General features: G+C 46.6%; 1 protein-coding gene across 2 annotated transcripts in view; it reads right to left on the bottom strand.

Annotated features, from left to right (window-relative positions):
* Positions 1 to 26,946, bottom strand: part of STX8 (syntaxin 8) — a 242,768-nt gene that overhangs the window by 214 nt on the left and 215,608 nt on the right. Inside the window, exon 8 of one of the 2 annotated variants that reach the window (XM_070226534.1) lies at positions 1,795 to 8,028. The exons of the other annotated variant lie outside the window; for it this stretch is intronic. Within the exon in view, the coding sequence (XP_070082635.1) occupies positions 7,937 to 8,028 (92 nt within the window). The 3' untranslated portion in view covers positions 1,795 to 7,936. Of the gene's footprint in view, positions 1 to 1,794; positions 8,029 to 26,946 lie in introns of those variants that run through there. 2 annotated transcript variants of the gene reach the window in all.

Here is a 26,946-nt window from a genome sequence, read left to right on the forward strand (position 1 = left end):
CAGAAAAGCGCTACACATCCTATTTGGTATCTTCGGAGAGGACGGTGGACGCGGCTCCTCAGTATGTCCGTGCCGAGCCTTCTGTTTGAGGTGTGTGTGCGCGTGCGTGCGTGCGTGTGTGTGTGTGTGTGCGTGCGTGCGTGCGTGCGTGTGTGGCTCAGGGGCACTGCTGCTGCACAACTCTGGCTTTGCAGGCTGGTGGGTGCAGAAGCGCGGGGCTCTAGGCAAACCGGAGATGGCCCTCCCACCTCGACTGCGGGGGACCTGGGTGGGGCCTTGCCACTCAGCCCGGGGCGGGGAGGGTGCGCGCGCAGCCCCTAGCCCAGCTTCTCCCCGTGGCTTGGCCCTGTTTTCTGCCTGCATTGATGAGGCATCGATAAAGCAAAGGGCTTCCGCGTGTACAAAGAAATCTTAACTCTAGATCTGCTTTCTCCGCCATCCACATGGCTTTGCCTTTTCTTCTTATGCCCGATACTTAGTCACCCACCTGTACAAACAGCCAGTAGAGGGACTTTCTCTTCATATATAGTTTTTGTACCACTATTTTCGAGATTTATGTCTTCAGATTCTTGGCTGGGGAACACAAAGGAGAGCACTAGCCCTCGCAGCCGGTCTGCTCCCTGCGTCCAGCTCTGCGGCCAACCCGCCCCACCTCCGAGCTCCCGCATCTCCCTTATTGCTGCCCTTTCCTTCCACTGACGCTGACGAGGCGGCCGTCACTCAGCGAGTTCACCGCCTCCTAGTCCACTTACCCGGATGTAAAGAGCACTCACCATGGCCGTCGGACCGCCGCTACGAAGGAAGCACTCAATAAACCTTTGCTCACTCAAGGTCCCCGAGCTACTGAGGCCCGAGAGGGAAGTGAGGAGCAGATGAGATGAAGCCTGTGAAAATGCCCTCCAAAGTAACAAGTGAGTCAGACGCACAGGATGCTGTGGTGGTTTGGCCACGAGGACTACCCTCCTCAGACTGAGGACCCGTTTGAGGAAAAGTCAGAGTCCCAGGAGTTCACCAACTTATTCTCTTACAGGAAGCCATTAACATATTATTGATCTTATTAGCTAGATAACCGCTGGCCATGATAGGCTATTTAAATTTCAATTAATTAAAATTAAAGTCAAAAATTCCGTTTCTCACTTGCACTAACCATATTTCAAGTGCTTAAAAGCCACATGTGGCCAATGGCTACCATATTGGATGGAGACAATAAAGAACATTTCCATCATCATAGAAAGTTCCATTGGACAGAAGTGACACAGAGTATGGAGTTTCGATAATTTTATTAACCGCTGCATCCCCCGCTTCTGTGACAGTGCCTGGCGTGGAGACTCAATACATATTTGTTGAATAAATGAATGAATGGCTGTTCAATGTCTTTTCAACACTCACTCTACACTTGGATAGCTTCCCACAGCAAGAATTCTGCTTTCCCTTCTTCTTGAGTTGGTTTTGTTAAGTTACATTTTGCTGGGAAACTGCCCATTTTTTGAGTATTCAAAAGTATTGGCATAAAACTGTTCATTATATTCTCTCATAATTTAAACACTATGCTGTATCTGTGTCCTTTTCATTGCTAACGCCACTTAGTTGTGCATTCTTCTTCTTGACTAGCTTTGCCACAAGTGTGCCTCTTTTTATTAATCTTTTCCATGAACAAGTTTTGACTTTGTTGATCATCTGTTTATTAATTTTCACATTTTTATTAATCATACTATTCATAGACTTTCTTTGGATATACTTTCTTGTTCTTTCTCTAACTTCTTGAATTGAAAGTTAGCTCATTCATTTTCCATCTTTCTTCTAAATATCACCCTTCTAAAGCTACAAGTTTTGATAGGAAATAATTTCATTGTTGTTAGTTTCTAAATTCTAAATATTTAAAAATGTTCATCAATTTCTTCTTTGTCCCCATAATTATTTAGATGTTTTAAAATTTCCAATTTATATTGAAGTATGCTTATCAAAATACATATTTTTTAAGTTCTGAGATAATACAGGCACTATACTTTGATGTGAATATATCTGTGATTTCCATTGGTGACAGTCACAAGTACGAGCAATACCGCTGTGGCTTGTTGCCTACTTTCTTAATTGAAGAAAACGCTAAATCTCAATTAGAGGTTAGTGAAAATAAGAATGCAATTTGCTTTCCCATCCAAGTTCCCTAAATTCTAGCCACAGATCTCCAGGGTTCAATATCATTCAGGTAGTGTAAATTTTAAACCCAACCCATGTAAACACACCCTGTCCATGGTTTTAGATACTGAGGAACCTTCTTTGTCATCTCCCTGTGACAGTGGGTGAAGTTTTTCTAATACCCCCTCTTTCTCTGATGATCCAATCTTTCGAGAGTGTCCCCTCTCAGGGACCTAAGATTTTTTCCTCCTGTCTACATGTGGACATAAACCCAAGCTCTACTTCAGGAGTGGGCAAACTCTGGCCCACAGGCCCAGTCTGGCTGGTGGTCTGTTTTTTGTACAACCCATGAGCCAAGAAGCGTGTTTTATATTTTCAGTGTTGTCAAAAAAGAAGAAGATGTGACACACCGTCTGTGGTCTGCAACGCCTAACCTATTTCCTGTCTGGCCCTTTCACGGGATTTTGCCCACCCTGCTCGACATCACTACGGCTGATAACGCCCCAGCAGCCGCATCCGTTCGTTTGCTTAGGTTCTGGTTGCCAGTTCTCTCTCCATTTCTTTCATCTGGGGATTTCCTTTCTTCCTTGTAAACTCAGCTCTGCATTAACATTCAGGGGGTTTTGTAACATTTGATCTAGCATTTCGAGATGCTCGTCATAAGGTGTGTGTGAGTGAATATCATCTCTGTCCATCTTCTTGCCAGAACCAGAAAACAGATCTCCTTTTTATTCATTTCTGCCTCCAGAAGCATCTTCAGGTTGACCAAAAGCTCCAGCTGGGCAGGAATCCCACTACTTCCTGGCTGGGGTGAGAGGTTTACCTTGTGCAATATCAGGAAATATAATGGCAATGGAGGAAGCGGACAGACTGAGGCAGAGCACGCGGGCAACTGCCAGGCCGGAGCCTCGGCTGACCCGAGAGACGGGGAGGAGCTGTTTCTGAGGAGCGAAGGCAGATGATGAGCGGTGTTTCAGGAAGTACTCTCACGGATGCTCAGGCGGGATCAGAGCTGGGAGAGCACTTGAGACCAAGAGGCTCCTTGTGCAGCAAGCGTTTCAGACCGAGGCTGCAATGGCCCAAAGGAGAGGCCAATAAGTGACCTTGAATTTTCAAATCAGGGCGATTGTGAGAAGAGCAGAACAAGGATGAGAACAAAGAAATCAGGAACAATAACCGGCTGGGAAGAAGAAACCAGCCATCCGGGTTTAGTTTATTTACACGAAGCTTGCAGTCCAAGGGAAGACGCCTCAAGGTGTCAGTAGTTACCACCATCTCCTCCTTGGGCCACTGTGCTGGAGTGACCTGCTGCTCACTTTACCCAATCCACTCTCCACAACTGAGCTGGACTGGAAAGCAGATCAGGTTACTTCTGGGCTTAAAGCTGTCTGATGGCTTAAAGTGAAACCCGAACTCTTCATGGTGGCCTAGAAGGTTCTGTGCAGTCTGGCCCCTGCCCCTGAAGCCACACTCTGGACCTGTGCTCCAGCCATCCTGGCCTTTGGTTCCTCCAACAATCCCCGCTCCTTCCTGCCTCCTGGCCTTTACACATGCTGTCCTTTCTCTGCCCGGAGAGCACTGCCCGCTCTTGGCCTAGTTAATCCCTACTCGCCCTCCAAAACTCAGCATGTGTCACTTCCTTCTTGACCTCAGATTGACTGTGCTCTCACTGTCCCCTCTGGGTCTCTGTAGTGACCCTTCTTAAATCATGATTTAGGTCCTCAGCTAGTTACCCTCTGTCTCCGCCCTGGCACATGAGCACCTACGATACGGACTCTGCCTGCCTCGTTCCCCACCATGTCCCTGGTACCTGGACCAGAGCCTGCTCACAAAAGAGGCACAACACATCCTTTTGTATATAAATGAATAAATGTATTGAATGTCCGGGAGGGACAAGAAGAGCCAATACAAAAGAAACAGAAGGAACAGTCAACAGGGAGAGAGAAGCTGAGAAAATGTGTCAAGGATGCCAAGAAAAGAGAAAATTCAAAAGGTGGTTAACAGTAGTCTACAAACACTGGGAGGCACCAGGAGGACAGGGAGAAGCTCCTGGCTCTGGAGACCTTTACTGTGTCCGCAGAAGGGCGGGGGTGCCTGTTGGGACTGTATTAATACCTGGTTCCTCTTTAAGCTGCTAATCATTCTACTACAGAAACTGAATTATACAAATTGGGCCATAGTAAAGGAATGACAGGGTACGCAATACCCGTGAAAGACGCAGATGCACTTCAGCTCCTGACAGCACAGGTACTAACTCGATAATATGTGATAAACTGGGTGCTTGTCCAAAGATGAAAAGGGGTACGTCGAGAGCAACGACAAGTAAGACTTTTACATTTCAAACAGGGTTCCTATGGGGAGGAAATTTTCAACAGGTTTAAGTAAACTGGTGTGCACCTAAGGGTCAAGCAAGGAAGTCATTTTAAGATGGCAAGTGACGGTGATAAGCAAGAGCCAGCTGCAGCCTTTTGGACTCTTTTCGTCAAAGAGAAGGTATTTGCTGCTTATCGCTGTGAGCCTTTCTCTTTACGAAGCCCGGCTTTCCTGGAATGTGATGGCAGCGCTGGCATCCTTCTCTCCTCTGAAGGACATTGTGGAAAGAGTAACCAAGGGCCTTTTTAAAGCAAGGGAGCTAAGCCATGCCATACATGGAACATTCACGCACGCCAGGTTCTGTACTGACTGCAGTGGGTGAATCGCCTCGCTTAATTCTCAGCTATAGAGAACTCTCGACTCCACTTCATCGACAAAGAAGCTGAGGGTCCCGAAGGCTGACTCTCTTCCCGAAGCCCTACGACTGGTAAGAGGAAGAGCTGGAAATGGAATCCAGGTGGGACCAACCCCTTGGCCCAGACTCAACCTCCCTCTGCACCAGGGGGCCCGTCTGGGGGGATCCTGACTCCTGACAGCGTGGGGTTTATCAGGGAGAAAGGCCCAGACTTTGGGCTAAAAAACTGGGATAAAGAGCTTCTTCTCTCTTTTTTTCTTCTTCTCCTCCCTTTCTCCTTCTTTTACCTTTTTATGGTGGAAAAATTTAAACAAATACAACAGTAGACAAAATACTGTAGTGACCTGCAATGAACCCATCACTCAGCTTTAACAAGGATCGATTCATGGCTAACCTGCTTTTATCGCTACCCTCACCTGCTCCCTGTCCCCAGTGTATTATTTTGAAATGAATCCCAGACATATTTCATCTGCAAATACTTCAGTAAGTATCACTAAAAGATAAGGCATCATTAAAAAAAGCCCACCACCACACAGAAGCTGTGCTATTTCTTAAAGACGGGGGCAGTAAAGACCCTCCGACACTCCAGATGCAGGAAAGTGGTCCCAGCTAGAGGACGCAGGAGACCATCCCGCCGGATGGCCACGGGGAGAATCTGCACAGTGTTCAGGCACGTGTGAGAGAGAACCTCTTTCTCTTGCCTCAGAGTAGTGCTCCAACCTCAGGGGGGCTAGTCATCCATCCCCCAGCTGAGGAAATGTTTGACATTTCAGAACGAGGAAAGACAGTTGAACTTCTGGGGACCTGCCAACTTCTTAAACAATGAATGCTCTTTGCCCCCAACCCTAGCGCAAAAACACCTGGCGCGGCTCCTGACAACGGGATCATTTCCTCCGCGCCTCACTCGGCTCCGCGCCTGGCACTGCTGGCACCTGGCAAGGCCGTTTCCTCCCAGTGCCCAGTGCCCCTTTCAGGGCAGGCAGGGGATGCCAGAGTTACAAGAGTGGAAAAAAAGGTCCATTTCCTTTGGTCAGTTTACCAGATGAGTATTACTCACCCACTTACAATATTTACAAGTCCAGCTCATGGCAATTAAAAAAAGATGTAAGAAAACAAACTCCTTTTCAAACTGGGAAAGGATATGAAACACGGCCTCTCAGAACAGTGTTGTGTTTTCTGAAGATTGTTCATCTGGATTAATGGTCCATGTTTTTTTCCAGTGAAACACTGGAAACCTGCAAATTACGGAGGCTGTGCTGCCAACACCCCTGCCACAGCTGAGCCAGGTAACAGCACCGAGCTCTTGCTGACAAGGAGGGGGACGAGGAGAGTGCGGAGTCCGTGAGAGGGAGCGCAGACCCCCGGACCTGCCCTCTCCCCCCAGCTGCGGGGAAAGGTGGAGACAAGCATGGTGGGAGAGCAGGGGGCACGGAGCAGTGAGGGGGCAGGAGGCAGGGGGATATGAAGGGCAATTTTATCTGGAAGTCCTTTTATTTGGTTTTGTTTATCACAGGAAAGCCACACTGGCTGCCTGTTATTGTTGGTTGTTTTAAACCAAAATATATAATCCCTTACTCTCTGCCTTGTTCTTCACCCTGGAAGAGTTAGGGCTAAGAAACACCCCTTCCACAGCTAACAACCTCGAAAGATCCAGAGGACATTTACGAAAGGCTGCAGGTCTGGGGGCTTTTCTCCAGCCCATCAGTGGGTGACATTTGCTTATGTATTAGCCAGTTGGTTCTCACTAATCAAACAGAATTTTCGCAGCAGACTCCTGAGCTGAGGTGGGGAATAAGCAAGAGAAAAGACAAAACCGGAATATTTGTTTTCAAAAGTTCATGTAAATGTTCCCTTTAATCCCATTACTGGGCAAATAAGCTAAGAAAAGGGGAGCTGCCACGCAGAGAAGGTGAACTTATTGACATTGTGATCTCAGACTGAACGGCTGGGGAGCTGCGGGTGCCCTGGAGGTCACCCCTCGGCCTAGGCTGCCCTGTGTGCCCTGCTCGTGGCCGCAGCATGTGGGTGGGGGCTGCCCTCTTCCAACCAGCCCAGAAGCTCAGCAGGTAGGGGAGGCCGTCCTGGGGGCTTGGGTCTGCCCGAGTGGTGGGGGTGGTGGGAGAGGGCGCCTACGGCCTCTGCCCTCTCCCCTCTTGAACCTCTGTCCCCCACGGTCCCACATTTCACTCTCCCCGCCCTGTGCTCTCCTTCACACACTGAGCAAAGCCAAAGTCTTCACTGATGTGCTGAGTTCGGTCTGCTCTCCTCAGGCATCAGCCCGTCCCTCCAGGCTCTCGTGGCCCTGTTGGTGGGTGAACCTCCCTCTGCAGTGCCAGCGGGCTCCCCGGCCTCCTCAACAGACCTTCCAGCCTCTCTCCCCGCCTGCTTACACCCTCGTCCCTTCCTCACCCGACCCCAGGACCCAGCTGCTGACTGCTCGGCCGGGCCTCCACCTCCTCCAGGAAGACTGCTCAGTCCACCAGACCGCGCGTCCCCTGGAGTCCGAGAAGCATCTACAGCCAGGTCAATGCTCTCAAACGACTGTCCTTCATCTGTCAATTCTTCTCTTATTTATTACTATTTCTTTCCTTAAGTCACAGGATTTCCGACAACAGGGACCACAGAGTCTGACGTGGTGGCAGGGCGCTGGTTTGGGGGGTCAGGGACACTTGACTTCAAACCTGCCAATTCCGATTTCATAGGCTTGCTGTGAGGATTCAGTAAGATGAAGTGCATAAAACTTCTAGAACATACCTGGCACTCCCTAAATGGCAGCTATGATGACAATAATTTTTGCTCCTTATATAACCCTCTGCCTAAGAATGGTGCCTTGTGTACAGCAGATGCGCCATAAGCATCCTGTGAGAGAGCTGGCCTCTCAGTTGAACAACAGAAATGAAACATCATTCACTCCACAAGAGAAGGAAGAGGTGCAAAACCAGAGGAACACCTGGGTGGCATTTAGTTTAGAAACGGAGAGCCCAGCTCTAGCCGAGGCCCCGCGGAGATGACGGGCGTCCAGGCGAGGCTGGAAGTTCAGAGTGGAACATCTGGCAGCATCCGTTTCGGTGATTAGCCACAGGAAGGGCAGCTGTGCTGGGCGAGACGCTGGCTGAAGTCAAAGGCAAGCAGAGCACAGCCAAGTGGACACCAGGTGAGAGAAGCTGTGAAAACCGAAATGTGAAAGGCCTTTGAGGAAGGGAAGGTCAGGGCAGGGGCAGACGCTGAGGATGGGGTCACGGGCGAGAGAAGAAGGTTAAGAGAAACCCCCAGGGGCACCTAGAAGACGCGCAGGAAGCCTGAGGGAGCTGTGGAGTTGGGCCCTGCACCGTGACATATTCAACAATGTGGGACAGAGAGGGCCTCAGAGGCTGGCGAGCCTGGGCACTCTAGCTATGGCAGCACGAATGATAATGACAATGACGACGAAAATGATAGCAGCAGCGAAACATGAATAGAAGTAAAAAACAAGAGTTACTCTTGTGCCATGAAGTACACACGCTCAGAAAGTTTTACCGTGCTCAAGCCCATATTATCCCCACCATGAGGCAATGAGGCTAACAGAGCAACAATTTTCCCCAGTTTATGGGTGAGAAAATGGGGCTCAGAGGTTAACCACCCCACAATGCCTTTAGGCCAACCCTGTGAAGGCAGGAGGCCAAGAGCAGGACTGGCTTCGGGCAAATGGCCACCTTCTCTGGGAAGGAGCATTGTGGAGCTCAGCCTGACTCAGGCATCTGGGGTTCAGGGAGAGAGGAAGCAACCTGGGCAGGCCTCGGAAGTCCTGCCAGAGAAGGTGGAAACCCACTGTGACACAGAAGTGACAGCGCAACTCCTCAAAGAAATACATTAGAAAGCAAAGCTAGGGCCTGGAATCTGCCTGTGTTTTGGTTCTGACTGAAAACAAAGAAAACTTGAACTAAACAGATCTCAACTTTATCTCGGCTTTGTGTGATGCGGACCGAACGTGTCTGTGACTGTGTTTGAGTCTCTGCCTTTCGACAAGATGACAGTCTAGGAACACAGCATGGGGGAAAGAGGCAGGGTTTGCCAACTCCAGCCTGGCCCCTTGCTAGCCTAAGGGAGCAAGTTACCCAACGCCTCAGGGCTAACGAGGGATGACGCCTGTTTCCCAAAGCTGCAGGAGGATTAGGCGACATTTCATAATGGCCAAGGGCATGGCACACAGCCGCTAACTCAACACTGGCTCCATTCTGAAAAGGACAAGCTTCTTGAAGGTAAGAACTGTGGCCTTCTCTGAAGTGACTGGCCCAGTGTCCCAGGAGTGTGTCTGGATTTGTGCTGAGGTGACATGGGGAGGAGAGAGGCACCCTCCTTACATTGGCAACCCCCCACCCACACCCCCGTCTCCTGAAGGCCCAGGACATCTGGAAAAAATTCACCTCCCCAGTCCCTGGGCTGGCACCCCATTTCTATGCAGACAAGAGGTAATGCTCTTCATGAATAGAAAAACTTGAAAAAAATCAACTCGAAAGAGAAGGTAGCCGACTGTGGGAGAAGAGAGTGGTGGAGAGAGAGACATCTGGGGGCCAGAGAGTGAGAGCATGCTCAGCAGGAAGCAGGAATCAGGGGAAGGTGACCTGAGAGCAGTGGGGGTTGGGATGAGGAAAGAAAAAGGACTTGCCCAGAAACAGGAAATTAAAAGGAATTAAGACTGCAAGAGACAGGGCAGAGGAGCTGGGTGGAGGCCTAGAAAAAGGCAGGTTCCTGGGGTCTGGGCTCTGGGATCCGGGCAAGGAGGGCCTCGGTCACAGCCACAGGCTGCGGTGAGGCCGACACTTGGTCAACAGACCCAATGTGAGAGCTCATTGCAGCAGCACAGGGCAGTCAGACCTGCAGCAGAGCGGGAAGACCTGTTGGTCAAGCTGTTGCGATGGGTAAGAGGAGCTGAGATAGCTGGATTCGCTCACAGCAGAAACGAACCCAACAAGTGTTTACTGAGCGCCTAGTGTGGGCCAGGTCCAACGGGGGCAAAGATCCTCCTGGCCCCATGACAGAGGCAGACAAGCAACCCATCCCCTCCTCCTCAAAGCAAAACAAAAAACCTCTGCAGATGACACCGTTCCTCAGAGGGAGTGTGTGAAAACTCAGCCATTACTGTTGCTTCCCGCATAGAAAGTGCCGGCTAGCTTCTAGGCCCCATCTGTGTTCTTAAAGTGTTCTTCATTTCCCTTCCCTGAAATAAGTTCAGCCCAGCGATTGCCACAATTCAACAGCAGAATTCAATTGTAAATAGATAATCCTTCATATCAGCAATCAAAAGCAGCTTATTAGGAGTTGTCAAGTCAATAATTTAATGCCTATTCTCTGGCGCATCAATATTTGCCAAGAAATATCCCCTCGTTGTGCCGCGTGTTACCCCTGGGAATGTGAAGCTGTCTGGAGTCTGGCAGAAATTCAAGTGTCTTTGAAAAGACAGTCAGGAACTCTGTTATGGATATCTTGTTTTGACAATTCCCTCCTGACTAAGTGTCAAAAGATTTCTGGATGGCTCCAGTCAGGCTGTGGATCCACCACTACAAACACCTTCCTTTTGCTGTATGGACTGGGAACATCACCTGGCATCAATTAGGGAGAGCGGGCAAGGCGACAGGAGGACGCCATGGCCAGAGTTCTAACTCAGGTACGGAAAGGCAGAGCAGAGAGGCCACCAAGAGAATGCTTTTTCAATACATCAAATGCTTATCCATCTGATTTTTTTTTTAAGCAAATCATTTGGCCAAGATGCCGAAGGCTACTGGGTGGCAGATCTGAACTGAGTCTCTGAGTTCCAAACCTCAGAAGAACATATTTGTTGGGGCGGGGGAGGGAGAAGAGGTTGGCAGTAGCCATGTCTGTTCACCGTGACCCTGCCTCTACAGACACAGCTCATGGGGCCAGCGGTGGAGCCCCAGTGGGGCCAGTCAGGCTCTCTCCTCTGGGAATTTGGGATTCTGGACTGCGCAGAGCTGGGGCTCAGTTACAGGAATGATGACACCGGAGAAGGGTGATCCACAAACTCGGTCCTGAAGATCCCAGCACGCACCTTTGTTCCAACTCTTCCTGAGAACTCGCTGGCTCAAATATTCCTTAGATTGTCACAAATAATGCAACATCATTCCAATACATTCCATGTTCTTTAACTTAAATGCCAGTCATTGCTTCTTAACATGCAACCAAGATCTTTCACTAAAGATCCCATCAGCAAAAATAACTATTTGTCTCTAATGATTTGGAAAAACATAAGAGTAACATGAGAACACTTTCACTTTACTGGTCCAGTGCTGAAAGGACAGTCCAAAGGTGCTGCTCCTGAGAGCAGACAGTCTGTGTTGCATCTAGCACCTACTCTGAATGGGCCGAGGTCCCAATTGAAATAGCTGTCACCATTAAGAGGCCTTCTCAGATACCCAACTCTTCTCTTTTGCAGCCACATATCCTATTATTTTACAGTATTCTTTGACTAATGTTATAGATTGACTAACGTTGTAGATATATAATGTTATAGATGTCTTGAAGAGTCAAAGAGGATAAGAGATGTGCTCAAGTTCTCCGGCAAGAGGTATATGGAGCACAGATCAGTGCAGAAGAGCTCCCCTCTGTAAACAAAGCTAACAAGAACTCCTTGGAGGGGTGAATTAGTTGCTTGGAGACTTCCCTCTTGGGGATCCCTCTTACCCCAGGGCACACCACGCCCATCGGGTGTCTGGGTCAAGCAGGTCCCAGGTGAATGCACATTGTTCCTGCCACCACAGTGCTTCTAATAAGAGCCACACCTACCACCCTGAGTGGTGCTAGGCACTTTATAGACATTACACATACTACACATTGAGATGGTCAATAAATGTTTCATCAACAAATGAAACAGAAGGTCCTGACTCCTGATGTCGTTAGGAAAGCAAAAGCAATACTGATATCCTCAGGTTTCTGTATCACTACTGGAATTTAATTTATTTAACAAATATTGATTGAGCATGTACGGGTACCAGGCACTGTTCTAGGCACTGGAGATACAGCAGTGAACAAGACAGACAAAGATCCTTGACCTCATTATGTTGCTATTTGTGTGTGTGTGTGTGTGTGTGTGTGTGTGTGTGTGTGTTTGTATGTGTGGGTGTGTTGAAGGGTGCAGTGGGTGAAGACAGACAAAAACCAAAATAAGTAAATCATGTAGTGTGCTTGAAAGTGGTAAGTACTTTAAAGAAAAATACAGCTCATCTCTTCCTATTGTGTATGGTAGGAGGTAGCTCAAAGGCATTGATCCCCTTTCCCTCAGGTTCTAGAAATGTGTAAGGGGGAAGGAGTGTTAATACTTTCCAGAAACCCGTCATCCCACAGTGGGATCTGGAAACATACTGCGGGTAAGGTTAGGGTGCCTTCCTACACGGCACCAGGAAACTGCCATCCTTGAATGTTAATAATATGTCAGCTTAGAAATAACACATTACGAAAGTTTGCTGGAATGAAGGGTGATGTAATGACAACTGGAAACAGAAAAGGGACTTATTATGGAGTGTAGGAAAAGGCGAGTTGGAGAGGAAGAACTTGTCAATGGGCACCCAGCACTTTCCAGGGCAGGGTACCCTGGCCAGCGAACTCTGGTACCTGCCTGGTCTGTGGGGTCGTGGGGTCTAATACGAAGCAAGAAGCAGTATGCTGCTCCCTGGACAGCGGCTATTCCTCAGATGGCCTGTTGTGACAGTTCTGTGCCCAAATGAAAAGAAGTGTGCTTCTTAAACTGATGGCTGCTGCCTTTATTAGGAGCCCTTTCACTTTATAATAGTGTTGGGCACCAGCTGGTTGCTGAAATTGAAAAGGAAGCCAGGTGGTGGTGGTAGAAGTCGGATGAAATAGTAGACACAAGCTGTCACCAAAAGTTTGGAAGAAACTGGGGAAATGCATTTCACTTAAAGTGGTGCCTGCTAGCACCAGTTCTGGTGCTTTGGGTAGAGGATAACTCTGTCATTTCAGAGGCCACATCTGCCCCCACCTAGTCTCAGCACTCCTTTGGCCTCCAAGGTGACACGGACTATAGATAACCAAGAGCCGCAGTGGGGAGGGCGGAAGAAAGATGACCGTTAGGAGCTGTGGGAGAAAAGAAAAATAAGGGCTGGAGAGAGCAGCCAGACGTGGTCCTTTCCTTTTAAGAGCTGCCTTTTCCCAAATAACCAGAACATATGTCATGATTACTCAGTTTGGCTGTGAAGCCTGTCCCCATCGTTGAGGCTGAAAAATTAGCTCTACTGTGTTCAAGAGGTCACCCCTGCTTTCAAGTGGTCACCGTTAAGTGATCTGAAACTCTCTGGCCCACTAGCTTCTAGCACCGTGTGTCACTTGCCAACTGTGCAGCAAAATGACAGGACAAGAGCGTATGAAGGCAGGCGTGAACACAAGGGTTCCCTCTTTGGGAGGCCGTACAGCATGGCAACTAGAGTTGCACCGTGGGCTGAGAAACCAGCCGGCTTGTGTTCAAATCACAGCTCTGTCATCTGGGTCAGGGACCTAATCCTCTAAGCCTAAATCAGGAGAACACTAACCCTCAGCTCCCAGAGTGGTCATGGAGACAAAAAGAGGTACAAAGTTTAGCGCTGAGCACACTACCTGGCACGTGGCATGTTCTCGACCGACATTAGCTGCTACTATGACCTACTGGAAATTGTTCTTGCTATAAAAGTGGCATTCACAATCACCAATCTTTGGACAGAAGATGCTTTGACCTGTGCCCTATCTGTGATCACCTTAAGTCCTCACTGCTGCCCAGACCTGCCCCCTGCACACCACAGGAGGCAGGCCCTCCGAGAAGAAGCCCGCCAGCCTCCTGCCCTGAGCGTTACTCCCAGCGCAGCCAAATATGGCTGCCACACTTTTCCCGAAAATCTTCTCTCTCTCACTTGTCAAAGACTCTATCATGAAAACAGATTTTGAAATTTACGTTCATGCAAAATTCTCCAAGTCTGTATGCCAGTATGTATAAAAACACCTAAATTAAGAGCACTTCAATAAAATGCAATTCCTATTTGCCCTGTCAGAGGGATATGTATCGCCTACCCAGAGTGCCCCATGGTCTCTTTAAGCCCTGGAACACTAATTCAGCGACACTGCTGCAGTGAGATGCTGGGCTGCCGTGATGGAGCGAAAACTACCCAGCACACTGGTCAGCTGCTAACTGTTCATTAGGAGCAGGAAGAGAGCCCTCAGAATTGTTGGCCCCGTGAGCGTCACCAAGATTGGTAGAGTGAGAACAAAAAAAGAGACTTGGAAGCTGCTCTGCGCTGTGTCATGGGCCTCTTCCAAAAGCAGCATCGGACTTGCAGTTGGATCTAGGAAATACGCAGGAGCAACAGGGACAGGCTGCAGAGCTCTCATACCAAATGCATGGTACCACCACAGGGTATTCACACTGTGGAGTGAACGCTCCCTTCGTCATGCAGAATGCTGCAATGATGTCACTTCCGTTCAGTACTATTCTCAAGCACTTTTCCCCACCCTCAAAGACATCCTTCTATGGAGAACATATCATCCGAGCATCCACAGAACTTGACCTTCGCAGAGGGAGGCTGCCACTTTCAGTAGTGGCAACTGTCAGTGCAGCAGCAAACGGTGGGTATCCCTAAGTGAAAACTTAGAGTGGAAACCAGTGCCCCCCAAGCCCCATGCAGCTCTGACATTGTGCCCAGACTCAACAATGTCACCGATGAGCCTACTGAAAGCAAATGGACAAGACCCCGAGCCATCCGTTCTAGAATATGGCCAGCCTGAACACTGGTGAGCAAGGATTCTCTTGACAAGAAGGACACAGAGAAGTATTTGAGGCCCAAGGATTCACGGTAGCAGAGCCGAAAGACTGGGAAACGGCTGATTCTGAGGGAACCGGCCTGGAGAACTGTCACAAGAAGTGTGGCGTATGTCACTTTCTAGGCTGAGGCAACCCAGGCAGAAGTCTGTCTCCTCTCCCTTTCTCTGAAGGTGGCCAGTGTGTGAGGGGCTTAAACAGACCATAAAAATAGAGTCACAGAAAGGCACGCTGATGACCACAATGTGTGGTGCCATGTGTGGTGTCACAATGTGAGTGTCGTGGGTCACACATTAGCCTGTTTGAGCCAATACCAGGTATTTGCCTATCACGTGCCATGCACAAAAACACAAAATATCTGCCTTTCCAATGCTTGCTGTTAGTGCAAATAATAAAAGGTGTTTGAGGATAATACTAAAATGATGTCATGACTTCTCCTTATCCACTCTCCTGAAAAAAGTAGAACAGACAATTCAAAATGTCAGATTTGGCTTTGAGATATTTATTGGCTTACATTAAACATGGTCTGTCAGATGTTTCAGAAATCATTTCAAAGCAAAATAAAAAAAGCTGAATGATGACACATTCCCAATGCAACGGTCCAGATTTCCCACCTTGGCCCCTCACTCTCAGCTCGCCGTGCTCTCTCACACTCTGAGCCTTGGCAAGGATCGCTCACACGCCTCAGAGCCCTCTGCCGGCTCCCACCCAGCCAGCACTGGCTTTAGGCCTCGCCTCAGAACACTCCCTCCCCCGTGCCCAAGGCGGTCTTTCCTAGGCTTCTTCTGCATCCTGAACACAGACTTGACAGAAATTGACTTAGTACTTGAGTAAATTAACAATCGATTAGGTTCCTGGCTTACCTTCCCTCACAGTGTGTAAATTCTTTGAAAGGGCAGACCATGCATTTCCATGACTGTGTCCCAGTGTGTTATCCACGGGGGCATATAACACACACTCAATACGTACTTGTGTTTTGGTTAGCTGGATAGCTGCTCATCGTTTAGACTCAAATAGTGTCTAAATAGTTTAGACTCAAATAGTGATATTAAGAGTCAGGAGTATGGATTTCAAATGATGTTTTTGTCACTTGGTGGTAGTTAATGTGGAGATATTCTAGCAGCCAGAAAGGTACTTGGCACATAGTAACTGCTCAGTAATTCAATATGTGTCAAATGAATGAATGAATGAATGAGTATAAAGTATCAATAAAACCGGTTATTAAGGAGTATTGGTTCTACAGAACTCTATACAGTTGCTACTGCCAAACTCAAAATCAATATATCGCCCATTAGTGGTTAACGATCTCAATAAAAAATTCTAGGAAAACATATTCTGTATGCATCTTTCAAGTAAATGAAGAGTGTGAAATTTTAGTGAAATGTTGGGATTTTACCAGACGCCTGTGGTTTCTTTTGAACACAGATGATTTAGACTTGGAGTTTTCAGCCAAGTGGACCCTCTTTGTATTGAATTGAACAGTCCAGCTCACTTTTCATTCATTCCCTGTAACTTTTTATCACCCTCTATTCGCAGACATCCTGAGAAGGAAATTACCAAAAATTACCTAACAATAGAAATGCTACGTTTGTTTAGAGCAGTGCTACTCACAGCGAGATGGCAGGAGCAGCAGCATTACTCAGAGCTGGCCAGAAATACCACCTCAAGAGGCCCACCTCCCCGCTACAGAGCCTGAGTCTCAGGTGGGCCCTAGGAGGCTGAGGTGAGCAAGCCGTCCACGTGATTCTTCTGGTGCTGAAGCTTGAGAACCACTGGTTTAGTGGTTAGGATCGAAAGCTCACTGGAAGCTCTCCACATCATAAACCAAATATCCTTTGTGAACATGACAGGAAGAGCTGTGGCTTTCTCTGAGCACTACGCAGATAATGGGTTGGGGGTCCCCAGTTGGTAGGAAGGCCATTGTCCTGGGACAAAGCAGGCACCCAATGACTGTCCCTGCTGATGACACAGCCTCGTGAGGAAGTGGAGCAGCCTGGGATGTGTTCAACACACAAAACTCATTTGCCGTCACAATTCACTCCAGTCCCACACCAATATCACCTTGGCCTCATTTCCTCTTGACAAAGACAGTTCTGTTCTGAGGAGGCCTGCGAGACCAGAGCAGCAGCTGGAGGGCACAAAAGACTGTTCTGGCTTAGAATAGAGAGAGGCTCAAAGAATCACCCCCACTGGATCGCCAGACTCTTCTATTTAGCATCAGGTTGACCCAGATGGCCTTAGCTGCTAAGGAACTCTGACCCTTCTTCTTCCTCACAAAATCCTAAGGAAAGGCCCAGAAGAGGAAGAAGAACCTGTGATGAGAACTACACAGCAGGAAGAAGCTGGTATGATTTCAGCTTCAAATGCAATTGCTGGATGCAATACGCAGTGTGATATTTATTTCCCTGCATCAGGGGTCCTGATCTTAGATAACATTTTGTTTTTCTAGTGCACCCAAAGAATGAAGATTCAGGGTGCTGAAGCACTGGGTGCAAAATAAGTCAAAAGGAGGTACTTTCTCACTCACACACAGCTAGCCACAGCTGCCTGTCATCCCAGAGGGTACCCCAGAGCTAGCACGCTGGCGAGCTGGTTTTAAAGCATGGACGGACTCTGTTAACAGCTTTCTTCGAGCAAAGTGGGTGAGGAAATGAGAGAGGGAATGCCTAGTGATTAGTTCCTTATGGTCCTTACATTCTTGAAGTATACTCTTTACACCCGCTGGAACACTTCTGCATTCTTGATAGCAGGACTGTAATATAAGTGCTTTCCTTTCAGAGCACTGTCTTTTATTGACACACTAAAATATCCTAGGAGCGAGCTTTGCCTTCCCTCCCTCCTCACGCCCCTCCTTCACCACAGCCACGCTCTCCATGTCGTTCCTTGTTCTCTTTCTAAGAATGCAATAAACATTTCAGCACAATCTTTTCAATCCACATTATTTATAATATTATGAACATCCATCGAGCCTGGCTAGAATGGTAAGTAATAAATCAAACTTAACAACAACAAAAAAGGAAGGGGGAAAAAATCACCCTTTGGCTAGGCTAAAGCCTGAGACGTTTCATTCCCCAAAGGGTTTAGTTATGTTAGGAAAAGTGAGATGGGGATGAGACTCAAGGTTTAGAATGACATAGAGTCAGGAACTCAAATCTATAGGCATAATCATAACTTTGTATAAATCTCAAACAAACTTACCTCTCAGGGGTGTCATGAGGATAAATGAGATACGTGGGAAGTACTCTGAGTGCCTCAATTAAAAGCAACTGTAGCCCAGTTCGCCTTTCTGGGTCCAAAAGGTCATCTTGGAAGGAAGAAGCTAAGAGCCCTCCTCCTCTCCTGGAGCTCAGTCCCTGCTATTTAACAGCCCCTCTACAGGTCCACATTTGGTGGGTGAGCCCTGAAGTGGGGCTCTGGGGCAGAGCTGGGCGGGCAGTATGCTTATGGCAGCCTGACCACTATGTTCCGGCTCCAGTGGCCACCCTCAGTGGCGGACCCTTTCCCCACTCCCACCCAGGACCATGCCAGGCCACCCACAGCCAAAGGTCTCTCTACAGAACGATTCTGCTCCCGCCTGGGGGTGGGAAGCAGAACTTGTCCCACACCCATACTGCGTGGCGCTATGCAGGTTTATATAGTCTGACTTTCTCCTCACAAAGAATCTGGCTCAAGAGCTTGCTGATGATTTCAAAATTTATCTAAACAAATGTGGAGGCCAGCATAGGCTATTGGCTAATTGCATAATTGGCCTGAGGCCTTTCTGCTTTGGCGATTTCCCCCTCGTTCCGAACCTCACACTGGAAATCCAAGCTGCTCAGCCTGGCCACGGAGCAGACGTGTGTTTACGTGGCTAGACCTCAACTTAGCGGCGCTGCTGGTGTATAGTCTGACATGCTCGGCAATCTGCTGTAAGAGGTCCCTTCTGACAGTTTCCTGGATATGAGGTGCTGCTGCTTTTCCATTCCTGTTGAATGGTACTGAATATATGATTAGAGTCACTGAATCATAACCCCTCTTTTTATCATTACAGTCTCAAGTTGGTTCTGGGGAAGTGACCATAACTGGTTGGTCACAGACTTTTCTACAAGAAAGTCAGGCAAGAAAATAACTTTTCTTATTAAAATTGTCAAACTTGCCAACTAATCTAGATTTAGCACTCTACCATTTTGCATTTCAACCTAATTTGGTCTTGTTATAGGATAGATATGTCTTCCTGTTCAGATTTGTCACCTGCTTGCTGCATTGGGTAGCAGTAAGATCTTGGCCAACATTCTAGAAGGGATTTGATACTAGCTTTGCTTTGTTCATCACTTCTACCAGTAAGTGCCCCAAAAAAGTAATTTCTGGATGATAACCACATGTTTAAACAAAGTCTTCCAAAATACAACAATTTCTTTATAATGTACCGAGGTCATAGGAACCACCCAAATCTTCATTACTTGACTATTCCAGTTAATGGGCCGTTTACAACTTCCATTCCTTTGCTTCTGATGACACAGACATCCTCTCTCCTCCAGCCCACCAGCACTGAGTGGTTTACCCAGACTCTTGTGTCTCTTCCTCAATAAATCTCCACTCTCACTCCAAGTACCCCTGGAGACATCTTTCCCATAGCTCTTACCTTCTAGGCTGAACTCGTTTACCCTTGGAACTTCCTCCGTTACTCCTAACTAAAGGGCCGGCCCAGCTGATGCGGGAGACCGCCACCACTCTCTGCCTCTTCCCTGGTCATTCCGCCTTTCCCACAGTGAGCCATTTACATATGCTGTCATATTGTCTCCACTCATATAGTGACAGGGACACATAAGGAATGCTTAAGTCCATGACTTTAGAGCCAGACTGCTTGGGTTTAAATCCTGGCTACCCCACTTCCCATCTGTGTGATTATGGGCAAGCTACTTAACCTATCTGGGTGTCACCTGTAAAACAAGGATAACAGTAGTAAATATAATGTACTGGGAATGTTTACAACTGACACAGTAAGTGCTCAATAAATACTCCCTCTTCTTATTTTTAAGGCTTTACCAGACATGTTTGATGGTGTGCCTACAGCCTCTTCAAATGGGACCTGTTTTGACCAAAGCTCTGGTTAAGGGGTGAGCCAAGGCAGCTGTGGTTTATAACCCATGATCCAACCCATCAAGTCAAGGTGACTTGGGCATCCAAAGGGAGGTCAGCCAATCCACAGGCTGGCCTGCAGCCTCTGACCTATTTTAGCCCAGCACATTGAAGCCAACTTGGGTAAATATTCTTTTCTCTGGAGTTGAACTAGAAAATAAGGAGCAATGCAAGCTTCCCAGGTTGGCCCTACTTCCTAACAATGGTAACATGTGTTCTTAGAACAAACACGCCTTTACTGTAATAATGTGAGTGACTCTCTGGGTTTCCCCCCCAACCAAAAGGTCCCCCAAAGAACAAAAGTTTAATTAATACATCTCATGCTACAGATATATGCACTTTAAGCAAAGGACAGATTTTGACTAAAGGAATAAATTCCTAATTGCAAAATTTTGGGCCATCAGTAAGATGGCAAGGTTTTCTACCATTTCCAAAAATAGAGTTTTAAGGCCATCAATGAGCTATCTAAGACATGAACAAAATTCGTTTTAGTCAGAGCTACCTTTTAACATCCACCCCCATTTTAAATCTAGTTTCTGTGTGTCTGTAGGTTTAATTAGGATGAAAGTCTTCATGACTTAAGGAGAGTAAAGAGCAAACTCTTCTCTGGTTAACTTCCTTGTAACTCTGGAGAATGTCCCTACCACTATTTCTCAGATGAGAAATCCCGAAGCTTTCTGGAGCACAGGGTGTGGGTGGAGGTATAGGAGAAAGAACAGCTGGAAATGGCGATGGTGACAGTTAGCTGGAACAGAACTGAATGGCTCCTGATGGGGTCTAGGCTGCGCAGAGAGAAGAGAAGCCAGTCATCCTCCATCCATCACTAACCCACTCCGTGCCAGGGACCATTTTAGATGCTGGGAATACAACAGTGGGCAAGACGGACATGGCACCTGGCCCAAAGGAATTTACATGCTAATAGGGGAGACAGACATTCAAATAACCACACAATGAAATAATTACAAATCATGGATAGGTGCTAAGGAAACACACAAGGTGCTATGATAAGAACCGCTTTAATGGAGTGGTCAGATACGGCCTTCTGTGGAGGTGGTAAGTTGGAACCTAAAAGTTAAGGATTCAGTCACAAGAAAAGCTGGGCAAAACCCATTCCAGCTGGAGAGAGCAGTAAGCACAGAACACTTGGGGGTTTCACAGAATGGGAAGAGAGCCAGTGTGGCTAGAACTGGCCAATGAGAAGGAGAAAAATCAAGATGAGGTAGGTGAGAGAGCCAGGGGCTAAGTTCTGCAGGGCCTCGAGGCCAATGGCAAGGAGCTGGATTTTATTCAGGTACAAGGGGAGCCATTGATGGGTTTAAGCAGGGAGCAGCAATATCTCATTTATGTTACACAGTCATTTATGCCACTGGGTGGAGACTGGACTGGAGGGTACAGTCTCTGGGGACAAGTACTGTCAACACAACCTTTTTGAGAAACTATCACAGCATCCAGACAAGAGGGTGAGGTGGAATGGGGTGGGAGCAGTGAAGATGGAAGGATCTGAAGTGCATTTTAAAAGAGAATTACCAGGGCTTCCTTTTGGATAAGAAAGGGGGCTGTGGTGTGATAGGAGAGGAAGCAAGATTTCCACCTTGAATAACTGGGTCAATGGGGTGCCATTTTTGAAATGGAGAAAACTAGGGGGTTCTGTATATACTGCAGAGGGATTTAAGCTGAGATTTCAAATAAGCAGTTGGACACACAGTATAAATCTAGAGCTCAGAGGAAGAACCATGGGAGGTGAGGGGAGCAGCAGGGATGGGAGAGGAGCAGCAGCAAGAGGAGGTTGGGACAGAGTGGTTAGGGGGAGGGAACTCCAAGTTTAGGGACTTCTGAGACCAGGCCGAGGGCTGGTGAAGGGAGACTGACAGGGAAGTCTCTGGCTCTGCCACTATCTGATGAGGACAGCAGCAGCACCAACTACAGCTAGCATTTACTGAGGGTCTGCCGTGCACCAAGCACTGTCCTCACTCATTGTCTTATATACACCATCTCCAATCCCCATAATAATCCTGCAAACTGCTATTATCATGATGATGATGAAGACGATAATGATAGAGGCACCTGAAGCTCAGAAAAGTTAAGCAATTTATCTAAAGTTTCAAAGCTCTTCAGTATTAGACTTGGGATTTGAACCTAAGGTGACTAACTCCAACGGTCACAGTCATAAAGAGTTTACAATAACGTCAAGACTGTATGTAAGTACAAAAAGACCCAAGAATACCAACAACGCAACTTCCAAACCCTCTCTGCCTCCACAGCCAGTTAGACTAAACTGCTATGAACTTCTCATGTCTTCCCCGCCACAGCACAAGGAGTGTCAACAGGTCTCCCTTTTGCTGCCCAAGTCAACCCCTTTCTTAACTGAAGCAAAGCCCAGCCACATCTATTCCTTGGTTCCCCTTCGAGAACTAGAGGAGACAAAATTATTACCTGCAGATCATGAGAATGCCTAGCCTGGAAATAACAAAATAATCAACAGAAAATCTATTTGAACTAAAATAAAGAGGCTAAGTAACAAATACATTGATAAATTCCAACCCTTTTCTTATAAACTAGTCATAATCCAATTAGAAAAGATGATGGAAAAGTTTATTGATAACGAGACTAATGAACAGAGAACAAAGGAAGTAATGAAAATGAGCAGGACTGATATTTTGAAAATTCCAGAACTTTACTGAGGGACATAAAGGAAAATCTGCACAAAGGGAGAGACAGACCATACTCCTGGATAGGAAGATTCAGTACTGTGTGCATGATGGTTCTCTCCAAATTACCATAAACATTTAATTCAGTTATGATAAAAATAGCAACAGGATGTCTCAGGATATTGCCAAATTATTGTGAGGCAACAAGGACTATTTCCATTTTGCAGATAAGGAAACTAAGGCTTAGAGAGGAGAAGAGAGTGGAACCTATTCCAAGGAAATTAATGTGGAGGCAGAAAACAATACTTACATGCTGTCTGCTGCAGAGGGGTGTGTGTGTGTGTGTGTGTGTGTCTGTGTGTGTGTGTCTGTGTGTGTGTGTGTGTGCATGCAGGAGGTAACGAGGAGGTGAGTTCCCAGACGGCCCTAAGTGCTGTCACAAGGAATCTGGGCAATGGGGAGTCTCTGAGAGGTTTCAGCAGGGAGAAGTGGTGGACGAGGGCAACAGCTGACACCAGCAAATCCACATGCTCCAAAGCTCCCTCTGGCTTCAGTGTGGAGAATGGACTGGGACGGAGCAGAACTGGAGACAGGGAGATGAGTTAGGAAACAACAGGAGTAATTCAGAAGACAAGAGGCATCTGAAGGACAGAAGGAAAGAAGTGCGTGGCTTCCACAGATACAAAAAAGGGAGAATTAACAAGAATCAGCATCAGACTGGATGTGGGGACTGAGCAAGAGGGAGGAGCCAGGAATGAGTGCTGAGTATTTGGCTTGAGAAACTGAGTGGTTGGTGGTCTTGCTCATTAAAACAGAAAACAGAGAAAGAAGAGCGGGCTGGAGAAGCTCATGAGCCCAGTTTTGGCCATCTTGGGTATTATTTCAAGCAAGTTTTGACAGCATAGTATTTGCTTTTCTTCCACTGGGATTATAGAGAACTTGTCTGTTGGGCTAGGAAGCCATCAGGGGGAATTTCCTAGTTTGGTGGGGGTTGTGGGCAGACTTACATCTATGTTAAGTATCCTAAATGTGAAGCAGACACAGTCTCTTGGAGAGATTTAAAAAGTGGCAAACAGGCTCAGGTATGGGGCTAGCATCAATGGCCGGCAGACGCCTCCCTGGCAAGGCCCTCTCGGGGGTCAGAAGCTAAGTTCGATGCCACTGCTCCGTTTTCTCCCCTCTACCCCAAGATGCCCAGATATTCATTTTCTGTTTTTGTACATTTGATAATATTTTGGTTGGTACTTGATGACTATAATCCCCTCCTTGACATCCTAGAGTGAATTCCTTCATTCATTATACTCCTTCAAACATTATACATATTGTTTCCAAGTATGGTAAGAAAGTCTTCAACAGAAAGGCATGTAACTGGAAGCCACCTTTTTTATTAATGAAACATTAGTGTCTCCAGGTGTCTGTTTTTTAACTTATAACCATCAGTGTCACCCCGATCCTCAGACTTAGCTGTTTATCATAGTGCAAAGAAAAAGGTGAGCCAAAGGAAAGCTAGCCATTTTCCTATTTGATACTCCTCTGGTCAACCTACTTGGCCAACAAGAGCAGAACTCAGATTCTCTTGCCCACCTGTGGCATCATACCCAACTGGAAGAAAATTTCTGAGAGGAAATATCCAGGCAAAAGCTAAACTTGCATATTTGAATAGATGCTATGGAGACGAATTTTTTTCTTTACCCAAACTGACAAACTGCATGTATCTGTCCTCTGGCAAAAGGATACCTAAGATACCAGCACAGGCTGAAGCGAGAGAGCTTACGGGCCTGCTGCAGAACCTAGTGAGGGGCTTCCAAGGGGCTGGAGACGGCGGGAAATCAGACGGCCGCCCTCAGTGGGAAAAATGGGGTGCTCACAATTACAGACCCCAAAACCAGCTGCAACCCCCGGTGATCAGCATCTGAGAGAGGTATTTGATGAAGCTCCCACGATTGCCCATGTAACTTCTGAACTCTTTGCCATCAAATAATATCTTTTACTCTGACAAAAAGTTGTGGATAATTAGAAATTACTTTTCTTAAATGAAGGAGGCTTTTTCCTTTCTAGAAATATTCAGCCTTCTGTGTCTGAAACATAATTCTCAGAGTTTTCATTTCATGGGGTTAAAGTATAAACTCAATATAAGTACCCACCATGCCCACCTGGAATGTAGAGCTTTGGCAACGGATGGAATGATGCTCTTCAGTTCATAAGCTTAAACTATATGCATCTTTTTAAATTAAAAACAATTTTCTTAAGCAACTAAATGTTTCCAACAGCTTCTGTCTATACGAATTAAATTATACTTCCCTTTTACTTTCTGGAATTATTTTATTAATCAAACACAAAATTATCATCTATTCAGAAAAGTCTGATGGAAACTGCAACCTGAATAATACTCAAGGATTTTCTTTTGAAGCTGAAAGCCAGCAATTACTGTACTGGAAAGGGCTATTTTACTATGGTGCATTTCCTCAGGAGAGGAAATGATTTTTGAGAATACTGAAGCCTTTTTTATTCTAAAGCAGGCTAGCAACACCTGTACACAATCTTTCTAGACAACAATAAGACTTTTCTGAGGTTTCATGTCATGACCATTTAATTTAATAGCTCTGAGAGCTTAAACAGGACACTAATACTTCAGTTAACTGGCACAATTGGTGAACTGGGGATTCCAGTTAACTTAATTTTTCCATCAACTAATAGTAACTCATTTATGCAATGAAATTTCCTCGGCAGGATATGGGGGATCTGGACATCTCTTTTCAGGTATGTACAATTGTATGTTTTGTCTCTCAGTTTTATTTATTTTATTTTTTTAGAAAAGATCAGCATTTTGCCCTCCATAAATCTTCAAATTAATAGACCAATAATCAACCACACGTAAGAGGCCTCACCAAAAAAAAAAAAAAAAAAGTAAAGTCCGATAGTCTTGGCTAACGAAAATAAACCTAGCGAAGGAAATAAAATATATTCCTCTCAATCCATGTAGCATTCCTTTAACATGCTGGGCGTCGATCTGCACCCAAGGGATGGAGAGAGAAGACATGTTTTTTCGGACCTTAGAAGCTCACAGTTTACATATAGATGAAGTTGAAAACTTCAGAAGATACGAGAAATGGCAGGTGTTTAATTTTTTTTTTCTTTAAAAGCATAAAAAGCTACACTTGCTTTTGAAAAGTCAGGCAAATGAAACACAGTTTTTTGAAATAATTAGTGAAAAGAAACTAAGTTTAAAGTTCCCTCTAGATCTGTTAAGTGGCAGAATAAGGACTGGCTTTATATCTTGACTTGAATTTAGCAGAATTAGAAAGCTTCCAAAGTTCTTAGAAATGTAACAGGGAAATAGGTGAAAGTAACTAAAAAACTTTCTGATTTGTCTTGCCTGGGTCCCAAAGACCCTCGGTCTTCCTCAGGCTCTTGCTAGCTCTAGGTTTTAATTAACAGATGCAGAGTCTTTCCAAGGCACGGGTGGGGCTTGGTTTCTTTTCTCTGATGGTTTCCAGCAGGCAAGCCGGCCTTGGGATCTTGTTTTCTGGAATCCCAGGTTCCCTTCTCCCTGCTCCCAGGCCCCAGCCCCTGGAAATCCTGATTCAGTGGTTCTGTGATGGGGCCCAGGAATTTGTATTTTTAGTAAGAACATCATGTGATCCTTATCATCAAGGAAATTTGGAAAATACGGCCTTGGATGATATGATTGGCCTAAGAATCGGGGGTGGGGGGGTGGGGTGGGGGTGGGAGTGTGGGCGCTTAGAGGGAAGAGCTGATTCCCAGGCCCCAAGATCTGGAGAGTCTGGTTCAGTAAGCCAGGGGTTGGGCTCAGGAATCTGCATTTTTAATGAGCCCCTCAGGCAACATGTGGTTGACAGAAACATCACCCTTGTTGCTGATGAGTTGCCAAACTCTATTCTGCAAGTGTTGGACGTAAAACAACCAGAATCAGGGGAAACTGATGTAGAGGTCTGAAGTAGTGATAGCAAGGAGGGGCATCCGGGACATCTCGGTCTATCCGGGGCCCCGGACTGCTTCCTGCAGTTCCTGATCTGACCCAGATGGGCCACTTCTCCCAGGCCTGCCTCCAGAAGCCAGGGTTAAGCCCAAAGCATTATGGACAACACGGTGCCCATCATCCCTACGTGGGGTAGATCTAGGATGCCTATTGGTACAACTCTGGCAGTCTGAAACAGTGATCACCTCAGGGAAAGACACACAAAGTGGCAAGGTGTCTTTTGGAATGGTCATGGCCTGGTTAGATCATGCCTGAACATCACAAATGAAACTATTACATGTACCATCGCCTGCTCATAAATGAACACATTGTTTACTACAAATTCTGCTGAAATAAACCTGTCTCCACATACAGTTGCTAAGGCATTTTGTGCTTAGAAAAACAAATACTTTAAAGACAAACAATACCTTCACATTTTCCCTGCAAAAGTGACTAATTTACTCAATATTTCTGAAAAGTTTAACGAACTTCTTCTGGAATCCCCATATTACGGGATTTCACACTTGCCAATAACTATACGGCC

This window comes from Equus caballus, chromosome 11 (genome assembly GCF_041296265.1).
Source record: "Equus caballus isolate H_3958 breed thoroughbred chromosome 11, TB-T2T, whole genome shotgun sequence".
Lineage (NCBI taxonomy): Eukaryota > Metazoa > Chordata > Mammalia > Perissodactyla > Equidae > Equus > Equus caballus.